General features: G+C 44.1%; 2 protein-coding genes across 3 annotated transcripts in view; both read left to right on the top strand.

Annotated features, from left to right (window-relative positions):
- The window catches only part of DNMT3L (DNA methyltransferase 3 like), a 34863-nt gene extending 31326 nt beyond the window's left edge, over nt 1-3537 (top strand). The window contains exons 13-14 of the mRNA XM_053305102.1: nt 1326-1411; nt 3234-3537. Of these exons, the coding sequence (XP_053161077.1) occupies nt 1326-1411; nt 3234-3378 (231 nt within the window). The 3' untranslated portion in view covers nt 3379-3537. The remainder of the gene's footprint in view (nt 1-1325; nt 1412-3233) is intronic.
- An 8188-nt stretch (nt 3538-11725) lies between these two features.
- ICOSLG (inducible T cell costimulator ligand) overlaps nt 11726-22805 on the top strand; it is a 37692-nt gene continuing 26612 nt past the window's right edge. For both annotated transcript variants that reach the window (XM_053304603.1, XM_053304602.1), the window contains exon 1: nt 11726-12180. In XM_053304603.1, coding sequence (XP_053160578.1) covers nt 12167-12180 — 14 coding nt within the window. In that variant the 5' untranslated portion in view covers nt 11726-12166. The remainder of the gene's footprint in view (nt 12181-22805) is intronic.

Genomic DNA, 22805 nt, shown 5'->3' with positions numbered 1-22805 from the left:
ATACCTCCCTTCCCAAAATGTCTCAGGGTGGTCAATATAGTTAATGAGAGTTTGGTTTTTTTGGTTTTTTGCTTTAATTTTAAGACTAAACGGAAAGAGATTTTCAGTGGCATAATCTGCAGTTGCAACAGCTGGTCTAATATAGCAGAGGCGGTGTCATATGTGTAAACAGTTGACACTTCTGCTGATGTGGAATTTCCATTTCATCACTTTCATCAGTTGCATCATTTTGTGATGGGGAATGGAAATTCACAGTGAGGAAGTGGCTAGGACATGGATAAGAATGTCTGGTCCAACATTAATAGCTATATCATTTTCTATTTTTCTGTAGATGCAAAGTATGCAGAACTACTTCAAACTGCTATTCTCTAAAAAAAACTTAATTGCTGATATTAATAAAAGTAACAGGAGCTAATCAAATTAAGGATTTCTCATTGCCTCTTTTCTATTTGCCATGGTGTGCCGAAGCACCATTTTCCTACATTATTGGTTTGGCTCATTAGTACAAAAGCAGCAGTTTAGGAAGTGAACAAAGCAAGTATTATTACTACTAATACTACTATTTATAGTGCTTTCCAAGTACATGGTGCTCTAGGCAGAATGACTCACAATCTGCTGGCACAAGGGAGACTACAGAGGGAAATGGAAACAGGGGAAGAATATTATTTCAGTCACATACATACCTAGGCTTCATTATAGTAGGACAGGCCTGCTCAGCTTTGGCCCCCAGCTGTTTTTGGACCACAACTCCCATAATCCCAAGCCACAGTGGCCAATAGCCAGGGATTATGGGAGTTGCAGGCCAACATCTGAAGGAGGACTGAAGTGTAGCCCTGGAGTAAAAGGTTTTTAAAATTAAAGACACTAAATATATGTCGTCTACTGTGTGAGAGGAAAGAACAGATGATGTATGCTGAGGATCTTGGAGGAAGTGCAGGATAAAGAATTATTGTTTGGTTGTGGTAGTGGTATATAAAATGGCTGACATGTTGCACAGCAATAGGTCAGTTTAAGAAGGGCTGCAAGTCTGGCAGAGAGCTGCACAGCCAAGCGGGCATGGAGGGGTGAGTAGGGAGTGGTTTTTGCTTCTGTTCCTTCCCTTCAAAAGCCCTTTCCACTTGCAGGGAAATATTCCTGAAGGTTGTGCAGCAACCTTTGAATTGAAGATCAAATGTTTTCCTGCAACTGAACAGGGCTTTTGGAGGGAGGAAAGAGAAGAAGAGAAAATCACTGCCCCTTCCCCTTCCATCTCCACTTGGCAGTGCGACACCCATAGATGTAGTTCTAACCACTGGAGTATATCTATGACTTTGTTCATTTGAAAGATGGAAGGTCTGCTCAGATATCAGCAACATGATGATGTCGTCCAGAACGCTGTGCATATTTGGAGCAATATTCCTTCTGTTCAGAGGTAAGTAACTGCTTTCTCGGGAATGTTTTCCATAACACTACAACCCTCTGATGTTATTACAAAATCCTGGGGAGGTAGAGTTGCCATGCCCCCTGAAATTCCAGGTTTCACCCAGATTTTAAGCATCTCACTCAGATTGCTTAGCCCACCCAGATTCTCCAGGATTTCAGCTTTCATTTTAAAAATCTAAGGGGAAAAAGCTAAGCTGTAGCCCTTGTAGAAGCGGAATTATGGAGCAAAACGTGTAGTCACTATTTTGCTCAAAAATTATTTTCAAGCCAATTCACCTTTTCTACTAAGAAGGGAAGAAGAAAAACAATGCAATGTCATTTCACTTTCCTTCCTCTGCAGGCCATCTGTGGTGGGTGGGTGCTGGGTAGGCTGCCATAAAGTTCCTCTGAACTCAGGTTTGTTTGTTTCTTTACTTATTTAACACATTTCTATACTGCCCAAAACTCACGTCTCTGTGTTACTTCCTCACAAAGGCTCTTTAGTGCTGCTGAGGCATTTTCTTCCACAATCAGCTGGAATTTGAAATGTAATTAAAATGGTGGTTGGTTCCATATCATACTTAAGCACTATAACATTCCATCCCTCCATAACATTCCCACAGTGCCCAACATCATGGACAAGATATATTTTCATTCAGAAGTGAACTAACATTATCCCAATGACATTATCCGCTGCTGCCCCGAGGCTTTGGAATGCGCTCCCCAGTGAAATAAGAGCCTCCCCATCTCTGACAGCTTTTAAAAAGTCTTTAAAGACGCATCTGTTCACCCAGGCTTTTAATTAATATTGTTTTAATAATTTTAATGCTGTTTTAAAATATTGTTTTAGAAATTTTAAATTGTTGTTTTGTTTTAAACTTTTTGTTTTTGTTTTAACTAATGTTTTACTTTCTGTTTTTATTTTGTTGTAAACCATCCAGAGACATAAGTTTTGGGTGGTATAAAAATACGTTTAAATAAATAAATATGTTCATAATTAGCGAAGGTGCCACTTCTCTCATCTAAAGGTAAAGTGTGCCATCAAGTCGATTTTGACTCCTGGCGCCCACAGAGCCCTGTGGTTTTCTTTGGTAGAATACAGGAGGGGTCTCAGCTACCAGCCCTTTAATTAGTTGTTTCTTCCTTTCCCATTCCCACTTCTCTATCTTACTGGCCTTTTAGTCTTTTCTTTGTATACCTCAGCCACTGCACCTCCAACTCCATTCCTGCATTCCAGCTTCTGTGGGGAAATAGGATGGCAACCCTTGATAGCACAGCAGTAGAATTGGCACCCATTATGAGACATTATCAGATTTCCCAAGAAAAAGTGGGAGGGTAGAGTCAGAAAAATTCTCCTATATAGATAGAAATGAAAATCTAAATTATGCTTCCATTAATACAGAATAAGGGAAAGAAAGAATTCCAAGTATAACTTTGAATGTCTGTATGAACATCTTCTTTATATATATTTCTCTAAGGCATACCCATTACTATCCAAAGTGTGGCAGCTCTCGCAAGAGTTTGAGAGCAGCTGCCCGGATAGCGATGGGGATGGGGGAGAAAATGGTGGTGGTAGCTGGCCAGCTGGCAGGAAAAGAAAATGGCAGCGAATGGTGGCGTGCGGCTGGGTGGCTGGCCAAAGAAAACGGGGGCAGATGGGAGAGAGGAAGATGGCGGCAGGGAGCGGGCAGGGGAAGAAGATGGACGGGGGGGCGAGCGAAGACGACGAGCGGGATGGCAAAAAAACAGCAGTGGTGGGGTGGAAGTGAAAGCAGAGGCAGGAGAACTAGGCCCAGCTAGTGGTATCTTGCTTTGCTTCTTTTTCTCTCCAGCAAATACTCTGTTTCACCCTTGTATGTGGATTTGTGTCTCCTGGCAAAGAACATACAGAAAACCAGAATTTTCTCTCAGCGTCCAGCCACTCTGATTAAAGAATTTTTTGTTCCCTTGAAAGAGTATTTTAGGACTTTTTCATAAGACAAACCTACCATTCAAGGCCAAACTGAAAGTAAGGTTGCTGTCTTTTCAGTCTGCCACTGTAACTGTGCATTTAACAGTAATCTGATGTGCAGGTTATGAGATTATCTCCATGCTGAGAAAAAAACACCTTTCCCTGCCATGTATGTATGCATATCAAGATGCTATTTGAGATATAAAACCTGGAAAGGCTTTTCGCTGCAACCATTCTGTAAGTATTGCCAGTTCATGTAATTTCTATACCAACTGAGTTCTACAAGACTTTTCATTTGACTTTTATTGGCTTTGCATCAAACATCTACACAAACCATATTGCTCCTTAATGTTTTCTGGGATACCATTGCTGCTTGTTGCATTTTATGCTGGAGATTTTACTTTATTGAGTACTTTTGCCTGATCTTTGACAGTCACTTTGACAGTCACTGGGATACCATTGCTGCTTGTTGCATTTTATGCTGGAGATTTTACTTTATTGAGTACTTTTGCCTGATCTTTGACAGTCACTCAGCAGACACTGAAGCAGTTAAAGAACCTTACACCTTCAAGAAAGCCCAGTGGATCTAGTGGATGTAGTTGAATAAAGGACCACCGCAGTACTACACCCAAGCTCACAAGCATTTTCAGAATCTTAGTGAGAATGATTCATATGAAATAGTGGCTGCATGATTGGGCTCTAAATGTTTTCATTGATGTCAAGTGACTGCAGAGTTGGAATCTAAAACAGAAAGCGTTTTAAACAGAAACAGATTGTTATGCCTTATCTCCTAGTGTTAGTAAACAAAGTACTAGTAAAAATACAAGTTGCAATAAATCAAACTATTTTATGTTCTGCTAGATTTTACCTATGTTGTATATACTTGGCAGCAGGGGTATTTTTAAAACTATTTTTTAATAAGTAGCAAGTGCGTTTTTTAAAATCTAATAGTGTGAGAAATGTGTGAATGCAATCCTGAATGTGAGAAACGATCACAACATATGGCAGCAAATATGTTCCATTAGGGAGAATAAGCTGTGTTAATGGCAAGAATGAGAAAAATATTGCTGGCATGTGGATATATTGTGTTACACATAGTGTTCAAAAGGTACTTTTTAACAAATAAAAGTTATTTTGTGAAATTATGAGAGAAATACAAATTATTTAATTCATCCTTTCCATGGAAAGCAATTGCCGATTCACCATAAAGGTGTGTTTTCTTTTAGTAAAATATTAATTGTAGTGGATTATAGCCTTTGTCTCAGAGCAAACTCACGTGAGGGGAAGGAAAAATGCTGAATCATCCCTGCTGAACTCTCTGGCAAAGGCTACTCCTAAAACTCTTCTTTACTTTTGGTACATTCAAAAATGGCTCCCCCCCCCCCAATTGCAGAGCTTAAACCTCCCAGGGAAAACTCTCTTTCTTTTGCTATTAGAAAAGTACATAAATCTTCCATGTGCAAGCCTACATGTGGTGAGAAAATTCGTAGTTGCTGAATGTCTGAGGATGTTATTGCACCAGAGTAAGACACCTTCTAGCCCCCGTCTCCCACTTTCTCCTGAGTTAAAAATCTACTCAGAGAGACCTGTACAAGAACATAACAAAAATAAAACATTTTTATTCAGAATGCTACATACTGCTTCCATCTGAGGTTTTCTCAGCTTTCAGTTACAGGTAAAAATACTCAGTAAGTTACAAGAATACTTCAAAAAGCACCCCAGATGAAGTTGGGACAGCACGCTTTAAAAATCGTGGTTTCTTAGTTGCAAGGAACAAGCATATAGGAAAATACAAAAGCACAATTAAAACTTACAGAGTCTTTTGCAACGCCTTGGCTGGATGGGCAAAGGCTAGTGTTTAGTTACATTGCAGATAAACAATAATAGACCAGTATCAGGGATATACAAAGCGCACAAAAAAGAAACAGAAAGTCTAATGCAAAATCTGACTAAACAAACTTTTGCTAGACTAAACTTCCTGGAGCCAAAAGCCCAGGCTTCCTTTGTCTTGAACTCACCAAATCCTGGATGAGGATTCAGGTTTCCTTCCCTCCTGTCTTTCAAGGAGCTGCAGAGACATTTTCCTGCAGCCAATCCTTTATGGCCACACGTCATCCTCTCAGCACTCCCAGCCTGCTCCTTCTCACAAGGAAACTTACCTTCCTCCCAACAGCTCTCTAGGTCCCACACCCATGGTGTGCTGATTGGCTGCGCCCTGGAGTTCACCAGCCTGTCAGTCACAGTAGACACAGTATTGGATGGGGTTGCCAACAATTCATTGCCAGAATGAGGGACACAATTTTGGGGCTGGGGGGTAGGGCCTGGGGGAGTGGGTGGGGTGGGAATATGGCAAGGAGGTGTATGCAATGGTAATCAAGAGCCTCAGTATCAGTGACGTATATTTATGTATTTTATTTACAATATTTCTATACTGCCCAAAACTTGCATCTCTGGGCGGTTTACAATTAAAATCATTTAAAACATCAAATCAATTAACAATTAAAATCATTTAAGACATTAAGAACATTTAAAACCCAGTATTAAAAATTTTAAAATTATAAATCTAATAAAAATCCTGGGTGAAGAACTGTATCTTCAGTGCATTTTTAAAAGTTGCCAAAGATTGTGGGGGGCTCTTATTTCGACGGAATGCATTCCAGGGGCATGTCCAGGGGCAGTCCAGGGGCAGCCATGAAGAAGGCCCGTTCCCGATTAGCTGCCAGACAAGTTGGCAGCAACCACAGATGAACCTCTCCAGATGATCTTAACAGGCAGTCGGGCTCATGGCAAAGAAGATGCCTTAAATACCATGGCAAGCAGCTGTGGCAGACACACGACCAAAAAAACGGGGCTAACAGAACACTAACTCCATTAACCTCGTTTAAGAAGGAAAGCATTTAGGTGGGCTTGCTGCCAGGAGTCACCCAGCCAATATTGCTGCACACGAGCAGCAAAAACCTGGCTAGGCTCCCTTAGCCTGATTTTTGCTGCTCATGAGAATCACCTCAATGTTAAGAAGAAAGGTGGGAGTCAAAACCGTGCATCACCCAGAAACCTACAAGCGAATCCCTATTTACTTTTTCCTTGCCCTAACTATTTCTCAGCTCAAAGATAGCCAACCTGGGACTCACTAGCTGCTGTTGGACTATCATTCCCATCATCCTGAGCTACAACAGCTGGGAATGATGGGAGCAATAGTCCAGCAATGGCAAAAGAGCCCCAGGTTGGCCACATCACAGTCAATGATTTGCAGGAGCACTTTTCGCCTCCAGCACTAATTATACCCACAGGAAGCTCCAGGTGAGTTAGCAGCAGAGGATCATGCTCTGGCTGGACTCTGGAGACAAAGCAACAAGACCTCCCCACCTTGCCAGCAACATCTCCTTTCGGGCACAAAAGAACCAGGGGAAAGAAATAACTTTAGATGTCTCCCCCCCACCGACTTCTCCATTCCCTGTTTAGGTTGTTGCAGCGAGAAGAGCTCTAGCAAAATAAGTTCAATACATGAGCCAGAGAGAGAGCTCCACCCAGGAGCGGAGCCACCATCGGTTCCATGGGTTCAAAGAACCCAGGCTGCCAATGGGAAAAGACCAGCGAGCCCCGTGGCTCTCCATAGGATCCCAGAGCAAACTCCCCATGCCCGGGTCGCCGAGAGCCCAGGTGAACTCTCCACCAATTATTTCAAGCAGCTCTGACTGCCCGATAGAACTTTTTCCCCTTCCTCTCCCTCTCTGGAGGGAGAGAAAGGGGAAAACATCCTATCAGGCAGCCAACACTGCCTGAAATGATGAGCTGAGTGCTCGTTCAGGCTGTCAGCAGCTCAGGCCACACCCCCTTTACAAAGGGGCGTGGCCTGGGCTACTGAGCCCGAACAAGCTCTCATCTTGTCATTTCAGGCAGCGTCAGCTGCCTGATAGGACGTTTTCCCCTTTCTCTCTCTCCAGAGAGCGAGAGGAAGAGGAAAACGTTCCATCGGGCAGTCAGAGCTGCTTGGAATAATTGGCGAGGAGTTCGCCCGGGCTCTCGGCAGCCCGGGTGTGGGACGGGGGAGGCTCTCGGCGGCCCATGCATGGGAGGAGGGAGTTTGCTCTGGACTCCTCTGGAGCCCGAGCCACGCCCCCGTGCGCATGATGTCACGCACACGGGCGTATTGGAGGGGGCCACCAAGCGGGGCTGGATGCATGCCGCTGCTCGGCTGGCTCAGCGCCTGGTTCCGCCATTCAAAAGCTACACACAATAAGCATGCTCATGTCTAATTCTTCTAAGGCACTACAAGAGTCTTAGCAAAGCAGTTTTAGTTCTCTCTGCTATTGAAAGACAGAGGTGTGGGGGGGGGGATGAGAGAGTGGAAACAATCCACATGGATAATGCACGCCTGCTTGCTTTCCTCCCTGCTTGCCTTTTCCTTTTCTACACGTGCCTCCCCTTTCCAATTCCTCCCAGCCCTGGGCCAGCCCAGACAACGTCCGTACCTTCAATTTTATTATTAGACTAGTGCTGCGGTGTGTCTTTGTGTGTGTGCACAACTGAGGGGAGAAAGAGAGTAGGAAGCTGTTAGCCGCTGTAGGAGTCTGGAGAGGACTGAATGGCTAAGCTGGTCCTGGCAGGCTCCTGTGCAAGCCCCACCCACCCACCTAACAGCTGATTGGCGGGAAGGCCCCAGGAGCAGCTCAGCTGAAGTTACAGCAGTAGCCGAAGCCTGCAGGCTGAAAGCCTCTATGGATTGCTGGCGGGTTGCCAGCCCGCCTCTGCCCACCCCTTGCCACTCAAAGGCAGGAGAAATGCTGTCCTGAACAGGACGAACATTTCCTCCCTGAAATGAGGGACGTCCCTCGTATTTTGGGACAGTTGGCAACCCTAGTACTGGACCTGGTCTAATGCTGTGGTAGCAATAAAAGTTACATCCACCACAGTCCATAGAAATAGTTCACGTTTTTTACAGACCATGGCCAAATCAGAACATAAAAGCATAAACACATGCCTAAAACCATAACAATGCACAGCAATAATCGTTTGTGCATATAATTGCAGTTATTTTATTTTTAAATTGCTTCCATTACATCATGAGAAAGTAACTGCTAAATCAACATAAACACATTCTTCACATCAATGTGCCTCTTCGGAAGAAATAAACTTGGACACAAGCTATCTGCTGCTATCATAGCCAAAAGAGATATCTGATCACGATATGCAAGAAGAATGGCAGCCTTTCACAACTAGGTCTGTTTTCGAACAAGTACAGGTGAAACTCGGAAAATTAGAATATCGTGCAAAAGTCCATTAATTTCAGTAATGCAAATTAAAAGGTGAAACTGATATATGAGACAGACGCATTACATGCAAAGCGAGATAAGTCAAGCCTTAATTTGTTATAATTGTGATGATCATGGCGTACAGCTCATGAAAACCCCAAATCCACAATCCCAGAAAATTAGAATATTACATGGAACCAAGAAGACAAGGATTGTAGAATACAACAATATCGGACCTCTGAAAAGTATAAGCATGCATATGTATTCAGTACTTGGTTTGGGCCCCTTTTGCAGCAATTACTGCCTCAATGCGGCGTGGCATGGATGCTATCAGCCTGTGGCACTGATGAGGTATTATGGAAGACCAGGATGCTTCATTAGCAGCCTTCAGCTCTTCTGCATTGTTTGGTCTCATGTCTCTCATCCTTCTCTTGGCAATGGGTCAGGCGAGTTTGCTGGCCAATCAAGCACAGTACACTGTACACTTTTCAGAGGTCTGATATTGTTCTACTCTTCAATCCTTGTCTTCTTGGTTCCTTGTCCTCCAACTCCCATAATCTCTGACTATTGGCCACTGTGGTTGGGGATTATGGGAGTTGTAGTCCTAAAACAGCTGGAGGATCAAAGTTGAGTAACCCTGATGTACACTGTACTTCGTTACCAAATAGCTGCCTAGTGCTGCTGAAAATACATCAATAAAATAACTTGGGTACTGCTACTATTGAGTCCCGTTCTAGATATTGCTGTCTTCTTGATTATGCCTGGCAATAACATGGGTGTAGCAAGGGTCCCAGTGGCCTGGCGACAAGCCTCCGAGAGTGCTGGCCATGCCCTTTCCCCTATGGCATCACGCAAATGCAGGGGACATGGCCAGTGTGGGGAATGGACACATGGTGGGCGGGAGGGGGGGGCTCGCTGTCTCCAGTTGGAGAAACGCTTTCACCGCCAGCTGGATGCTTCCTTGCTCTCCCTCATGAATTAAGGCAAGCAGAGAAAGTGCTCTGCTAGACTGGAGAGGGTGAGGAGCCATCGCACATCCATTCCTCACAATGGCATTGGCCACATGTCCAGCCTTGGCACGCCCAGCCTCCGTGGTTGGGGTGGGTGGGAAGCAGAGTGTAGGAGGTTTAATGGAGCAGAGGATAAGGAGCACCTTGACAGCACCCCTCCCCCCGGGGTCCTGTGGTCCAGGGACATTTGTCCCTCCTTGCTCCATTACCCCTAGGCATAGAGTGTTGCTATATAAGGAATGCTGCACATGATCAGAGGCACTGTCTCCTTTCTTACTGCTCCAAATGTTTCATGGCTTAACACTAGTATTCAAGGTAAGTTCTGGACCCAATTATGCTATTTATATAAAATGCAAAAATAAAATAAAATAATTACAGCATGGTCCTTTTGGATTTTACAGCACAGTCCTTCTATAGCTAGTCCTTATAAAGTATAGCTATGTACTATTTGTGTTTGGGAGAATTACCATCTTCAGTTTGTCCAGAAAAAGGATCTTAGAAAATCTTCTACTACCTGCAGCTGGGACTTTAAATGTCTTCCAGCCACTAGGCTATACTACCTAAATTGTTGACTCTGCACTTACTGCACCACCAATAATTAATTTTCAGCTATGCCAATATTGACAATTACATTTCTCTTTTCTTCTCTTCTCTTGCCTCACAAGGGGCCCATGTGTTCTGTTTACCACTGGTGACAGAACCAAGTAGATTTATATCTCCATTCCAACAAAGACAGAGGAGGAGCCATTATTGTATCCCCCCAAACAGCAGGATGTACTGGGAACACTCAAGAACTATATTTTAGGACTGGAAACTTTACAGAATAGAACACAATGGAATGACCCCTTGAAAATCACACTGGATGTGGGAAACAGCTTTTCTGGCTTGATAAAAGTATAATGGGAAGATTTCAGTTCTAAACATTCTTCAATTCTAAACATTCTTTTAGTTCTAAAACATAGCCTGCTGTTTTTTGCATCCAGTTTAATTTTTAAGGGCTCATTCCGGCCTGCTCTATTCCATTCTGCAAATGGCTGGGAATTTTTAATGGGAGTTTTTACTAATGTATGTATTTCATTCTTTGCATTCTATTTAGTGCATCCCATGGAGGTTTTTTGCAAATAAATTTTATGAAATGACCACTGTGGGCTGCTGTGAGACAGCTGATAAAAGTATAGTATTGTAAACATTTCAGTTTCAGTTCTAAAATGCTAAAGATTTCAGTTCTAAAATGTTGCTCTTAAGTGTCTCTAACACATCTTGGTGTTTGGGGGATCAAGTTAGATTGTTGAGAGGTCGGCCATTCCACCCCACTCTGTTCTGGTTTTACACAGCAGCACACCAACATTAAGAGAGGTCATGACATTTTCCCACTCTAGCTACTGTGTGACTCACTGTTTTGATTCCTGCTTACTATACCGTTGTTAAATGCACGGGCGCCTCACGGGGAGGCGGGAAATGTATGGTGGTCTCAAAACTAGCTCAGTCACTCTTTGACATTTCTGAAAATCAAAGCGCTCCTATCGAGATCGTGGATCAGGGCCGGAAAAGCATACCCGCCGCCGCATCGTCTCTTACTCTCTTAGGCATAAGAGGAACGCGACCTCGTATTGTAAACGTATTGCCAATACGGCGTACAAGGCGCTTTGCCCTTTGTCGACTTGCTGGGATTGTGTCTGATCAGCAGTCGCGGCACCAGGTGGGGTACTGAGGGCGGAGGGTACGAAGGGGCAAAGTGCATTTAGGACAAGATTTTTTTAGGACAAGATTTTTTTATTGAACCAACAAACTACCAAAGCATACAGTACGTTGCCAAAGCACAATTATATACAAAGTGGTTGTTTGTACATCATATATCTACAAAGATTTACACACAAGGATTTGGAAACACACAAGTTATGAAGTATATGCAGGTAATTTAGGGGTGGTGAGCGAATGTCCCACATATTAGATTTTTGGAACAGAAATGGGGGGTGGGCGGTGAGGGGGACAAGCCGCTTTTCGGAGGTGGCGGGTGCTTGCTTGCATCTCCCCTCTGGAGCCACCCTTGCAGAGATCAAGTCCACCAACGTTTCTGCTGAAACAAGGCTCCTCGGAGGCATTTCCGCAACGGGCGGAGGAAGCCGAGATCCCTGCCTGCGCAGACATGCCAAGACGGCTATTTCCTTCCTTTTTCTTTTTTCTTTTTCTGCGGCTAGCTAGAAAGTTTCTAGTAGAAACGTCGGTGTTAGTATCGGGTCAACGATCCTTCTTCGGTGGGGATTTCAGAGGGAAGCAGCGCTCGGGCCAGGCTGAGCGCCTCATGAGACCGAGCGAAAAGAGCAAGACACCTACGCGCGGCTGGCAGCGTCACTCGAGAAGACAGCCTGCTCAGCTCGGGCCACTATTGGCAGCAGGTACCTGAGGCGTCCATTGAGCCCGGAAATCCCCTCGTGGGAGGAGTAACCAGCGAGGAGCTCCGACCGATTCTCCCGAGCTGGAGCTTGGGGTCGCCACCGCTTGTCTCCCCAGCTGTGCTCTCACCCACTTTCCTGGATGTGGCCACAGCCAGGATGCTGCCCAAAAGGTGAGTGGAACTGAGTCTCCGCGCAAGGGTTACCTGTGCCCCTTCTCAGGATGGAGTAGCAGTCGCCGCTCACGGGTACCTGTGCCTTGATTCCTCAGACTGAAGTTTGGTGGTAGGATTCTAGTTTGCATTCCAGCCGTTTTGCTCAATGTAAAGTAAAGTTGTGCCGTCCAGTCGGTGTCGACTCCTGGCGCCCACCGAACCAGGTGGTTTTCTTTGGTAGGATACCTCCTCTTCCTCCCTAGGCAAGTTACTTCCCCGCTGCACAATGAGGTGGCTTTTTGCTCTATTTAGAGGGTCTGAAAGATTATGACTCTCTGGATGTTGCACTGGTGCGTATGCAGATATTTTGTGAGTTTCCCAGCACTAACTCTTTAAATGTCTGAGTGATACAGAAGAGCAGATTTTGAAAATCATGAATTTCCAGTATTCTTTATTATTTCATGTATTTTGTTCTTATTCCACCACGGATTTTTATTTCCTCCAGGGTCTCACTCCCCTATTATCCTCACAAAAACCTGGTGAAGTGGGCTAGGTTGAGAGATTAGGGCTGATTGAGTGAGGATTTGAAACCAAGTCTGTAGTTGTCTGGCACACTAACCCCTGTACAGTACCAGCGTGCCAGCCAGAAGTACATGTGGAAGTGGTTTTGTTTGTGCCAGTTTCTTTTTTGTCCTCTGCCAAAATGATTTACTTTTTCTTATAATGTGAAACAAATGGAACTCTATTCGCCTAACAGAGTGGTGCAGGGTGTGTGGTTTACTCAGGTTGGCTAGCTTTATTTATTTTTTCATTTAGATCTGACTCATTGGATTCTAGCCCTCACCTCCTGCTGCTGAGATGTTACCAATTTGCCATTAGGCTCTACTTTCATCTGATTATGGTGGAGCTGAAATCAGCAGCTATAGATTCAGTACAGAAAATCCCACCAAATTAGGTAGTGTTTCAGTTTGGACCCATATGGAATCTGCCAGGATCCTCAGATCCTCATCACAAGTCCTACTCTTGGTCCCACGATTGATTGATTGATTGATTGATTGATTGCATTTCTAGACCACCCCATCCAATGGCTCTGGGTGGTGCACAACAAATTTTAAAAACATGAAAACACCGGTTAAAAAACACACTGCTTAAAACAATATTAAAACAATTCAGAGCCCTTTAAAAGCAATTTAAAACAATTTTAAAACCTTGGAAGTCCAGGTTAAACAAGTAAGTTTTTAGTGCTCTCTTAAAGACCATCAACAATTACAGATATCTGCCAGGAGTGCATTCCATAGGCCAGGAGCAGCTACAGAGAAAGCTTGGCTCTGAGTTGCCACCAGACGTACCAGTGGTAACTGGAGACGGACCTCTCCAGATAACCTCAACATGCAATGGGGATCATACAGAAGAAGGCGCTCTCCAAGGTAGCCCGGACCCAAACCATTCAGGGCTTTAAAGGTAATAACCAGCACTTTGTATTTTGCCCAGAAACATATCGGCAGCTAGTGCAACTGTTTTAAGACAGTCATAATATGGTCTCTCCAAGTTACCCTAGAGACCAGTCTGGCTGCCGCATTTTGAACTATGCAATTCTGAACTACGTACAAAGGCAGCCCCACACAAAGCACATTGCCGAGCCTGGAGATTACCAGCTGATGCACCACTGTTTTGAGATTATTCTCTTCAAGTAATGAGTGCAGCTGTCGAATCAGCTGAAGTTGATGGCAAGCGCTCCTGGCCATAGCCTCCACTTGATATACCAGGGTGAGGCCTGGATTCAAGAGCACTCCCAAGCTGCATACTTGTTCCTTCTGTGGGAGTGTAACCCCATCCAGCACAGGAAGATCCAACTCACCCTCAGATTCCGATCCCCCACAATGTGCACCTCTGTCTTGCTTGGATTCAGCTACAATCTGTTATCCCTCATCCATCCCATTATTGCCCATAGGCAGGCATTTAGGGAGTGAATGCCACTTCCTGATGATGATGATGATGATGATGATGATGATAAGGAGAAATAGATTTGGGTATCATCAGTATACTGATAACACCCTCCACCAAATCTGATGAACTCATCCAGTGGTTTCATGTAGATGTTAAAAAGCATTGGTGACAGAATGAAGCTCCCATTTAGAAAAGCAACCATCACCCAGCTCCACCATCTGGAATCTACCTGTGAGATATATTAGCAGAACCACTGCAAAGCAGTGCCTCCTATCCCTAAGTTGGGGACCCCAACTCCCCCAGGCCATCGAGAAGGATACCATGGTCGATGGTATCAAACACCGCTGAGAGATCCAAAAGAACCAACAGAGTCACACTCCCCCTGTTGATTCCCTGATAAAGGTCGTCCATCAGGCTGACCAAGGCCGTCTCAACCCCATAGCCTGCTCTAAACCCAGTTTGAAATGGGTCTGTATAATCTGTTTCCTCCAAAACTTCCTGGAGCTGGTTAGCCACCATTCTCAATCACCTTGCCCAACCATGGGAGATTGGAGACCGGCCTATAACTATCCATCACTGAGAGATCTAGGGAAGGCTTCTTAAGAAGTGGTCTAATCATTGCCTCCTTCAAACAAGGAGGCATCCTACATTCCCTCAGCGATGAGTTAATGATATTAACTAGGCCATCTCCAACAATCTCCCTGCTAGACAGAAGCAGCCAAGTCAGGCAAGGATCCAGAGAACAAGTGGTAGGCCACACCACCCCAAGCAGCTTGTCAAATCCACATCCTCAGGCATCACAGATTGAAACAGATCCAATCTAATACTGCAGGAGGATATTAGTAAAACTGATCTAATCTAATACAACTGACACAGATTTGGTTGACCAGGACTGGGGACAAAGCCTTCTCAACCGTCTTTGGAATGCTTTTGCAGAAATGCTTTGTCAGTCTTCCTTAAGCCCCACTTTTTAAAGGAGCAATTAAAAATTGGTTTGAACTGGATCTCCATTTAATCTTATTTTATTCTGCTGTTGATTTGTTTTAATGCTTGCTTTATTATTTGTTTGTTATAGACTGCCCTGAGCAGCAGTATGCTGGAGGGATGGTGCAGATTTTTGTTTATTTTAAATATTTATTTCTATTAGGTCAGGCCTGCACAATTTGTAACCTACCAAGCCACGTATCAGAGATGTGAGGTGACCCACCCGGGCTTGAAATACTTGCACAGTCTTCCTGGTACTTCATAAACAGGGTGCTTATCAAACTTCTGGTAAGCCATAATACACTGTTGGCAGATGGGGTCACAAATTGTGTAGGCCTCCATTAGATAAAGCCTAATGGAACAGCTAATTGAAACGCCATTGTAGAGAAAAGCAGTATGCTTTGGATTTTCAGATGCTGTGGAGAAAGCTTGAAGTCTATCTCTGAATGTGTGCAAGTATGAGCCTTAATGCAGCAAATCACCTTCTTATCCTCATTTTAACATTGTCATATAAACATGTCTGAGGTACAGTAATATACCTTGATTATTAGATGCTGGAAACAAATGGGAGATAGTTGTCTCAGCTGCGCCCTGTTGAACTGGTTACAGTTAGAGACAGAGGGCTGGATGAGAAGACAGATCTTGGCCTGATCAAGCAATGTAATTCTTTGGGTTCTTATGTTCTTGTCTTTAGTTATCATGCTGTTAATACCATTTATCCTCTAGTGTGTCTCAACCTATTTGCATACCTGCCAACATGTCCCTATTTTCCCATTCACCTGAAAGGGAAACTGGGGACATGTTGGCAGATATGCATTTGTATACATTCCTGTCACCTTTGGTCCACTTTATGCAGCTGATATAGTAGACACCTATGAAAACCTTTGCCAGAATAAACCAATCCTAAGAAATCATAATTTGTAGTGTATGATGAGCTTGACTAATACATTTTATGCTGCTGTTCTGGTTTAAGTGCCTAAAGTCATGCGATCATGTACAAAATACTTTAAAAAGGCAAAAGGCCTGTTGGGTGTAGGCTACAAAATAGCTATCATTTTTTGGATCTGTACTTGCAGTTATTAAGGCAGATTCAAATCTCCACTTCAACCACAAGCACAATTTTAAAAGGTGGGGAAACTCCCAGGCTTCTGAGGCTTCTGTGGCCCGTCTCTGTGGCTGCCCAGGCTTTGGAATATGCTCCCTGTTGAAATAAGAGTATGTCTGCTTTTACAAAGAACCTCAAGACAAACCTGTTTTCTCGGGCTTTTAACTGAAAACTTTAAATAATGTCATTTTATCTTGTGAGATTGTTTTTATTTGTCTTGCAAATTTTAATGTTTTAATACTGTTTTTACATTTGTTTAAACTTTTAATACCACCTAGAGATGCACATACGAGGTGGTATAGAGATATGATAAATAAATACACATTTTAAAATTATATTTATCTGAGTACAAGGCTAGATTTTTTCCAAGTTTTCTGATATTAGAAATCAGGAGGTAGTCTTAAATTCAGTGTCTTGTTTCTTCCAAATAAATGCAGGGACTATTCATGCTTGCTACCACCAGACCAGCTCTCCTCCCCAATAGTCATCTTCTATTCGGTTAAATACAGGTATAACTATCCTGGCTGTGAGGGCTGCTGGCTGTGCTCTTTGTATTCTCAGCATGATTCCCTGAGAATCCAGAACACGGATGCAGCTTGCTTGTCTCTCTTGCAGTAGCAGCTTGTCCTAACAACCCCGGGAGGGCAGGCGGGTGGCTTCAGCAAGGCGCATCTGCCTCTGGTTCAAGGCAGCTCCAGGTGCACCTTTCTCTCCCTTCCCACGCCACCAGGTGGGATGGGAGAGAGAGGAGCAACAGGAGCTGCCAGGAACTAGGGGCAACTCTACCTTGTTTACCTTGTATCTGGGTCATTAGCACAAGCTGCTGCTGGTGCTCTTCTGCTATGTTTCACTTTAAAATATATGCAAGTGGGAGCCAGATGCAGGCTGTACCATTGCTTGTGGGTATTTTAAAATAGAGTGCTACAAGGAAACATGCATAAGTCCTGCTTAGCTTGCTAGGGCTCACGTGTATTTTGTATTTGGTTTGCTTTGACCTGAACACAGGGGTGAGAAATGGGCACAAGGATTCCAAGTGTCCAATCTACTCTACAATACAGTGAGAGTACGTGGGGGTCCAAAAATACAGCATATGCAGTCTTTATGTCAGGCCTCTAAAATGATAGCCTTCTAAACAGGGACCATAACAATTCAAGTTCTATACAGAGTCTAATTGCTAGATGAATGTTAAGTAGTTGTAGCCATTATTACTGCATCAGAACACTTATGCTCTCAGTAGATGTTTATAGTGTTTGATCACAGATGAGCTTTCAACTCATTTTTAATTATATAATTCTAGGTTGCTCAATGCACTTAAGGCTACATCAGAGACAGTGATGTACGCTGGAGGCTTATTTGGAACATGTTATTTGTGTTATTCCCCAGCAGACATGGGAATACCGTTCATTTACTGGGTTCTTTTGAGGAAACCACGAAGGACAAAAGAGCTTTGTGAAAATGAAAATCCTGGATATACTCACCAGCAAGCCAAACTAATGAAAGGCACTTGCCTACTTGTGTTCTTATTTACATAAATCTAACTTTCAGACTGGATGTGATGTTTGCTCAGAACATTTTGCTAGGACTCAAATTCCTTACTTCATTGACAAGTTGATTCTAGTTGATTCTTCATTGACAAGTTGATTCTTCTGCCCTGTACAGCAGTATCATCTGCATTACTGTCTCTTGTAATACTGAATTTGGTAACCCCATGCCTAATAGTTCAGCAGCAAAATGGAGCCACCCAAGACATCATCCTGGGTTCTTCATGTCTGGGTCCTGGGATTCCTCAGGTATACTACAGACATACAATTGTTTGTAAATTAAAAGAAACAAACAAACAAAAAGCCTATGGAGGACTGACTAGACTCAGTGGCTACAGGGATCCATGAAATGCTGACAGGATTAATTGAAAAGGGGAGGGAAGGAAAAGGGAGTAGGAATTGGCTTCCTTGAGACTCTTAGGATTTATAGAATGGGTTCCCAACCTTGGGTGCCCAGATGTTGTTGTACTACAATTCCCACCCACCCCTGCCAAGGCTAGAACAACAGGGGATGGTGGGAGTTGTAGTCCAACAACATCTGGGCACCCAAGGTTGGGAAACCCAGATTATAGTATTCTGGACTTGGTGATTAGGATCAGGGGCATATATGCCATTAGGTTAAACAATTCCAGTCTCTGCACTATACAGAAAGGATGCCTTTTTTCTTTTTCCAATCAGCAGAATTCTCCCCTCTCCTAATATTTAGCATACAGTTCTTGGGTTTGAGACTAAAGTGAGTGGGGCAGGCTTCAGGAGGGTGGGAAATATTTTTCCTCTGCCCCTTTTGCAAGGGAAAAACCTCCTTCCCCCTGCAAGCTGCAAACAGTGCTACAAGGTTCTTATTCCAAGCTGGCTGTATCCTTTAATAGGAGTGCTCCTGTTAAGGGCTTGGGATACACCTCAGCATTTTTGTTGCTGGTTCCCACTTGCTAATCATGAATGTTAATGATGGATATTCTCATATACATGTACTGTATGTACAAAATAACTTGCAAAGTCATCTGAGCAGAACCTAGACTCTGGAATGATGAACTTTTGTGTTGGTTTCAGGGATATCGTAAGTGATGTTGGTGCATTGCTCACCCCGTGTTACTATCCTTGTATTGTGAAATATAGTGAAGGGAGTCCTCAGAGTTATGACACTATTGGTTCCTGAAAACTTGACTTAAGACAAAATGTCTTAACTTGGAACCTATAAATGGGGGGTTGGTTCCTGAGCCAAGCCTGGGTACCACCACCCCCACCCTTCTATCAAAGCTGGTGGTGTGTCAGTCACAAATGTATAGACATACAGCAGAGAAGTTGATGGTGGGGAATTGGAAATTGCACACCTTTGTCACTCACTTCCTTCCCGGTCCCTTCTAGGCTATTTCTCACTTTTCCAGGGGAGAGAAGGAGGTGACTGGGCAACTCACTTCAGTCTCCTGCTCCTGGGCAACAGATGGGGAAGGAAGGAGAGTGGGGGCAGGAAGCGACCTACGGGCTGGGCTCTCTCCTGATCACCATCACAGCACAGCAGCTGAACCTGGAGGATGCGGTGTGGAGGTAGTAGTGGTGGGGGCGGGGCATCTTGGACAGGCGAGTCAGCCAGTCCCTCTGCAGCCTTGGATGCAGCTGCTGCTACTGCCAGGACTGCCAGTTTCACTGTCAAAATGAACCTGTGCTAGCAACCAACTAGTGGAGCCTCCCTTCCCATAGCAAATGTTATAAAGTTAAAACGTGGTGTCAGTTTACAATGCCTTAAGTGCTGTTCATCTTAATTGGAGTATCTTAAGTTGAGGACTGCCTGTAAGAATTTGATGTAAAGGCATCACTGTTCCCTCTAGCACAGATTCCCAGATGTTGTTCACTACAACTTCTAGCATCCCCAGCTTCACTGGCCTTTGGCTGGGTATTATGGAAATTGTAATCAACAACATCTGCGAATCCCTGTTAGAGGGAACACTGAAAGGCATTTGGCCCCATGTACCAAATCTATTTTGCAACAATTGTTTAACACAACTAAACTATCACTCAGTAAATCTGGTCTTGTGCCTATTGAGACTTCTTCTTGTCTTGCCAACTCTATGAGGATGACTCCTCATCAGACTCCTGTTCTATTCTTCTGTAATAGATCAAAGGGCACATAATTTATTGCCATGATTTGAGATAATCTCTGTTTTGGAGTTGGATAGATTTGTAAAATAATTTATTATTTGTATCTTGGTGCCCAAAATATGGATCACTTCAGAAGAAAACACTTTCTGGGTGTGTGTTTTTAACCCCTCTTGAGTCCAGAGTGGCTGGGATTGTTTCCCTGGGCCCGCCCCTTATCCCAAATGTTATTGGCTGCCATAACTAGAAACTGTATGTTGGGTGGGATGCAATAGTGACCAGGTTCTTTCTTTGGAAATCAGTGGGTTATTTTTGCTTACTTTAGCTTTACCAAGAATTAGTCAGTGCCTAGTGCGTCCCACCTCTGCAGGGGTGAGGGACCTATTAGAATGGTCCGTCCAAAAGGGTTATTGGATCCAATAGGATTCTAAGAAGCCTTGGAAGGATTGATTGTTGGCCCTGCTGGCGATCCGGTTGATGCCCTGGTGGAGAATTGGAATAATCAGCTCACCAGGGCAGTAGACATGATCGCTCCTAAGCGTCCTCTCCGACCCGCTTCAAAAATGGCTCCTTGGTATACAGAAGATTTGCAGGAGCTGAAGCGGCAAGGTAGATGACTGGAGTGCAAGTGGAGGAAGACTCGACTTGAATCCGATAGATTGCGAAATAGAGCACATTTAAAGATCTATGCTCTGGCTGTACGTGTAGCAAAGAAGTGTTTCTTTTCTGCCCGTATTGCTTCCGCAGGCTCTCATCCAGTAGAGCTATTCAGGGTTGTGAGGGGCTAGTAGGGCCCCCTGCTCCCCTGAATCTGAATTTGGAACCATCAGTTGGCCGCTGTGATGCTTTTAATAATTTTTTTTGTGGACAAATTATCTCGTATTCGGGTCGATCTAGATCTAGATTTAGACTCCACAGTTATCGCAGTGTCAGATGCAGAGGTATCCAGCAACTCCTCTTGTGTGGTTAGACTGGATCAATTTCAGTTTGTGACTCCTGAGGATGTGGACAAGCTGCTCGGAATGGTGCGTCCTACCACCTTCCTGCTTGACCCTTGCCCAATGTGGCTTATACTATCTGGCAAGAGGGTTGTTGTGGAGAGCTGGTGGCAATTATAAATACTTCTCTGAGGGAGGGCAGGATGCCTCCTTGTTTAAGGGAGGCAATTATTAGACCTACTCTTAAGAAGCCTACCTTGGACCCCTCAGAATATAATAGCTACAGGCCTGTCTCCAACCTCCCATGGTTGGGCAAGGTGATTGAGAGGGTGGTGGCCTCCCAGCTCCAGGCAGTCTTGGAGGAAACTGACTAAGACCCATTTCAAACTGCTTTTTGGATGGGCTATGGGGTAGAGACTGCCTTGGTCAGCCTGATGGATGATCTCCAAGACAGAAGAAGTGTGAATCTGTTGGTCCTTTTGGATCTCTCGGCGGCTTTCGATACTATCAACCATAGTATCCTTCTGGAACGTCTGAGAGTGTTGGGGGTGAGAGGCACTGCTTTGCAGTAGTTCTGCTCCTACTTTTCTGGCAGATTCCAGATGGTGTCACTTGGAGACTGTTGCTCTTCAAAATCTGAGCTTTTACATGGGGTCCCTCAGGGCTCCATACTGTCTCAAATGCTTTTTAATATCTACATGAAACTGCTGGGAGAGATCATCCGAAGATTTGGTGCTGGGTGTTATCAGTATGCTGATGACACCCAAATCTATTTCTCCATGTCAACTTCATCAGGAGAAAGCATATCCTCCCTGAACGCCTGCTTGGAAGCAGTAATGGGCTGGATGAGGGCTAACAAACTGAGACTGAATCCAGACAAGATGGAGGTACTTATTGTGCGGGGTCGTCACTCAGGAAGCGATATTGATCTACCTGTTCTAGATGGGGTCACACTTCCTCAGGAGGGGCAGGTACGCAGTCTGGGAGTGCTTCTGGATCCACAGCTTTCCCTGGTTCCCCAGATTGAGGCAGTGACCAGAAGCGCTTTCTATCAGCTTCAGTTGATATGCCAGCTGCGTTCGTTTCTTGAGGTTCATGATCTCAAAAGAGTAGTACACATGATGGTAACCTCCAGACTTGATTACTACAATCCACTCTATGTGGGGCTGCCTTTGTACGTAGTCTGGAAACTACAATTTGTACAAAATGCGGCAGCCAGGTTGGTCTCTGGATCATCTCGAAGAGACCATATTACTCCTATATTACAGGAGTTGCACTGGTTGCCAATAAGTTTCCGGGCAAAATACAAAGTGCTGGTTATAACCTATAAAGCCCTAAACAGCTTAGGCCCAAGGTACTTAAGAGAGTGTCTTCTTCTGCATGATCCCCATCATCCACTGTGTACATCAGGGGAGGCTCGTCTGTGGCTACCTTCATGTCGTCTGGTGGCCACCCAGGGATGGGCCTTCTCTGTTGTCGCCCCAAGACTTTGGAACGTGCTTCCCATGGGAATAAGAGTCTCCCCATCTCTAGCGGCTTTTAAAAAGTGTCAAAAGACATCTTTTTACCCAGGCTTTTTAGCTTTTTAACTTTTTAAACTTTGGATTGTTTATTATTTGTTTGAAACTGTTTTTAGTACTTAATTGATTTTAATGTTTTGTTTTTGTTTGTTGTGAACCGCCCTGAAACCTTGGGTTGGGGCAGTATAAAAATGCGCTGAATAAATAAATAGTGATCTTTGGCTGGTGGTTAACTATTGGCTTGGGGTTGAGTGTGGGTGCAGAGGAAATACTTTCCTAAAATTTATAACATAAAGCTTCTTGGGCCTCACTGACTGATATGGAACTCCCAGACCAAACTGCAAAAGATAGAAAAATACAGTTTTTACAGGCAAGTACCGGACCTTGCCCAGACTACCCACCTCCCCATGGAAAACCCTAGAAACATTCATAAAGCATGATTGTCTAAACAATCACGAGGGTTAGCACTAGGGCAGGGGTTCAAACAAACTTTGAGTACTTTTACACACAGAAA

Source organism: Hemicordylus capensis, chromosome 3 (assembly GCF_027244095.1).
Source record: "Hemicordylus capensis ecotype Gifberg chromosome 3, rHemCap1.1.pri, whole genome shotgun sequence".
Lineage (NCBI taxonomy): Eukaryota > Metazoa > Chordata > Lepidosauria > Squamata > Cordylidae > Hemicordylus > Hemicordylus capensis.
This window is presented reverse-complemented; position numbering and strand designations above follow the sequence as displayed.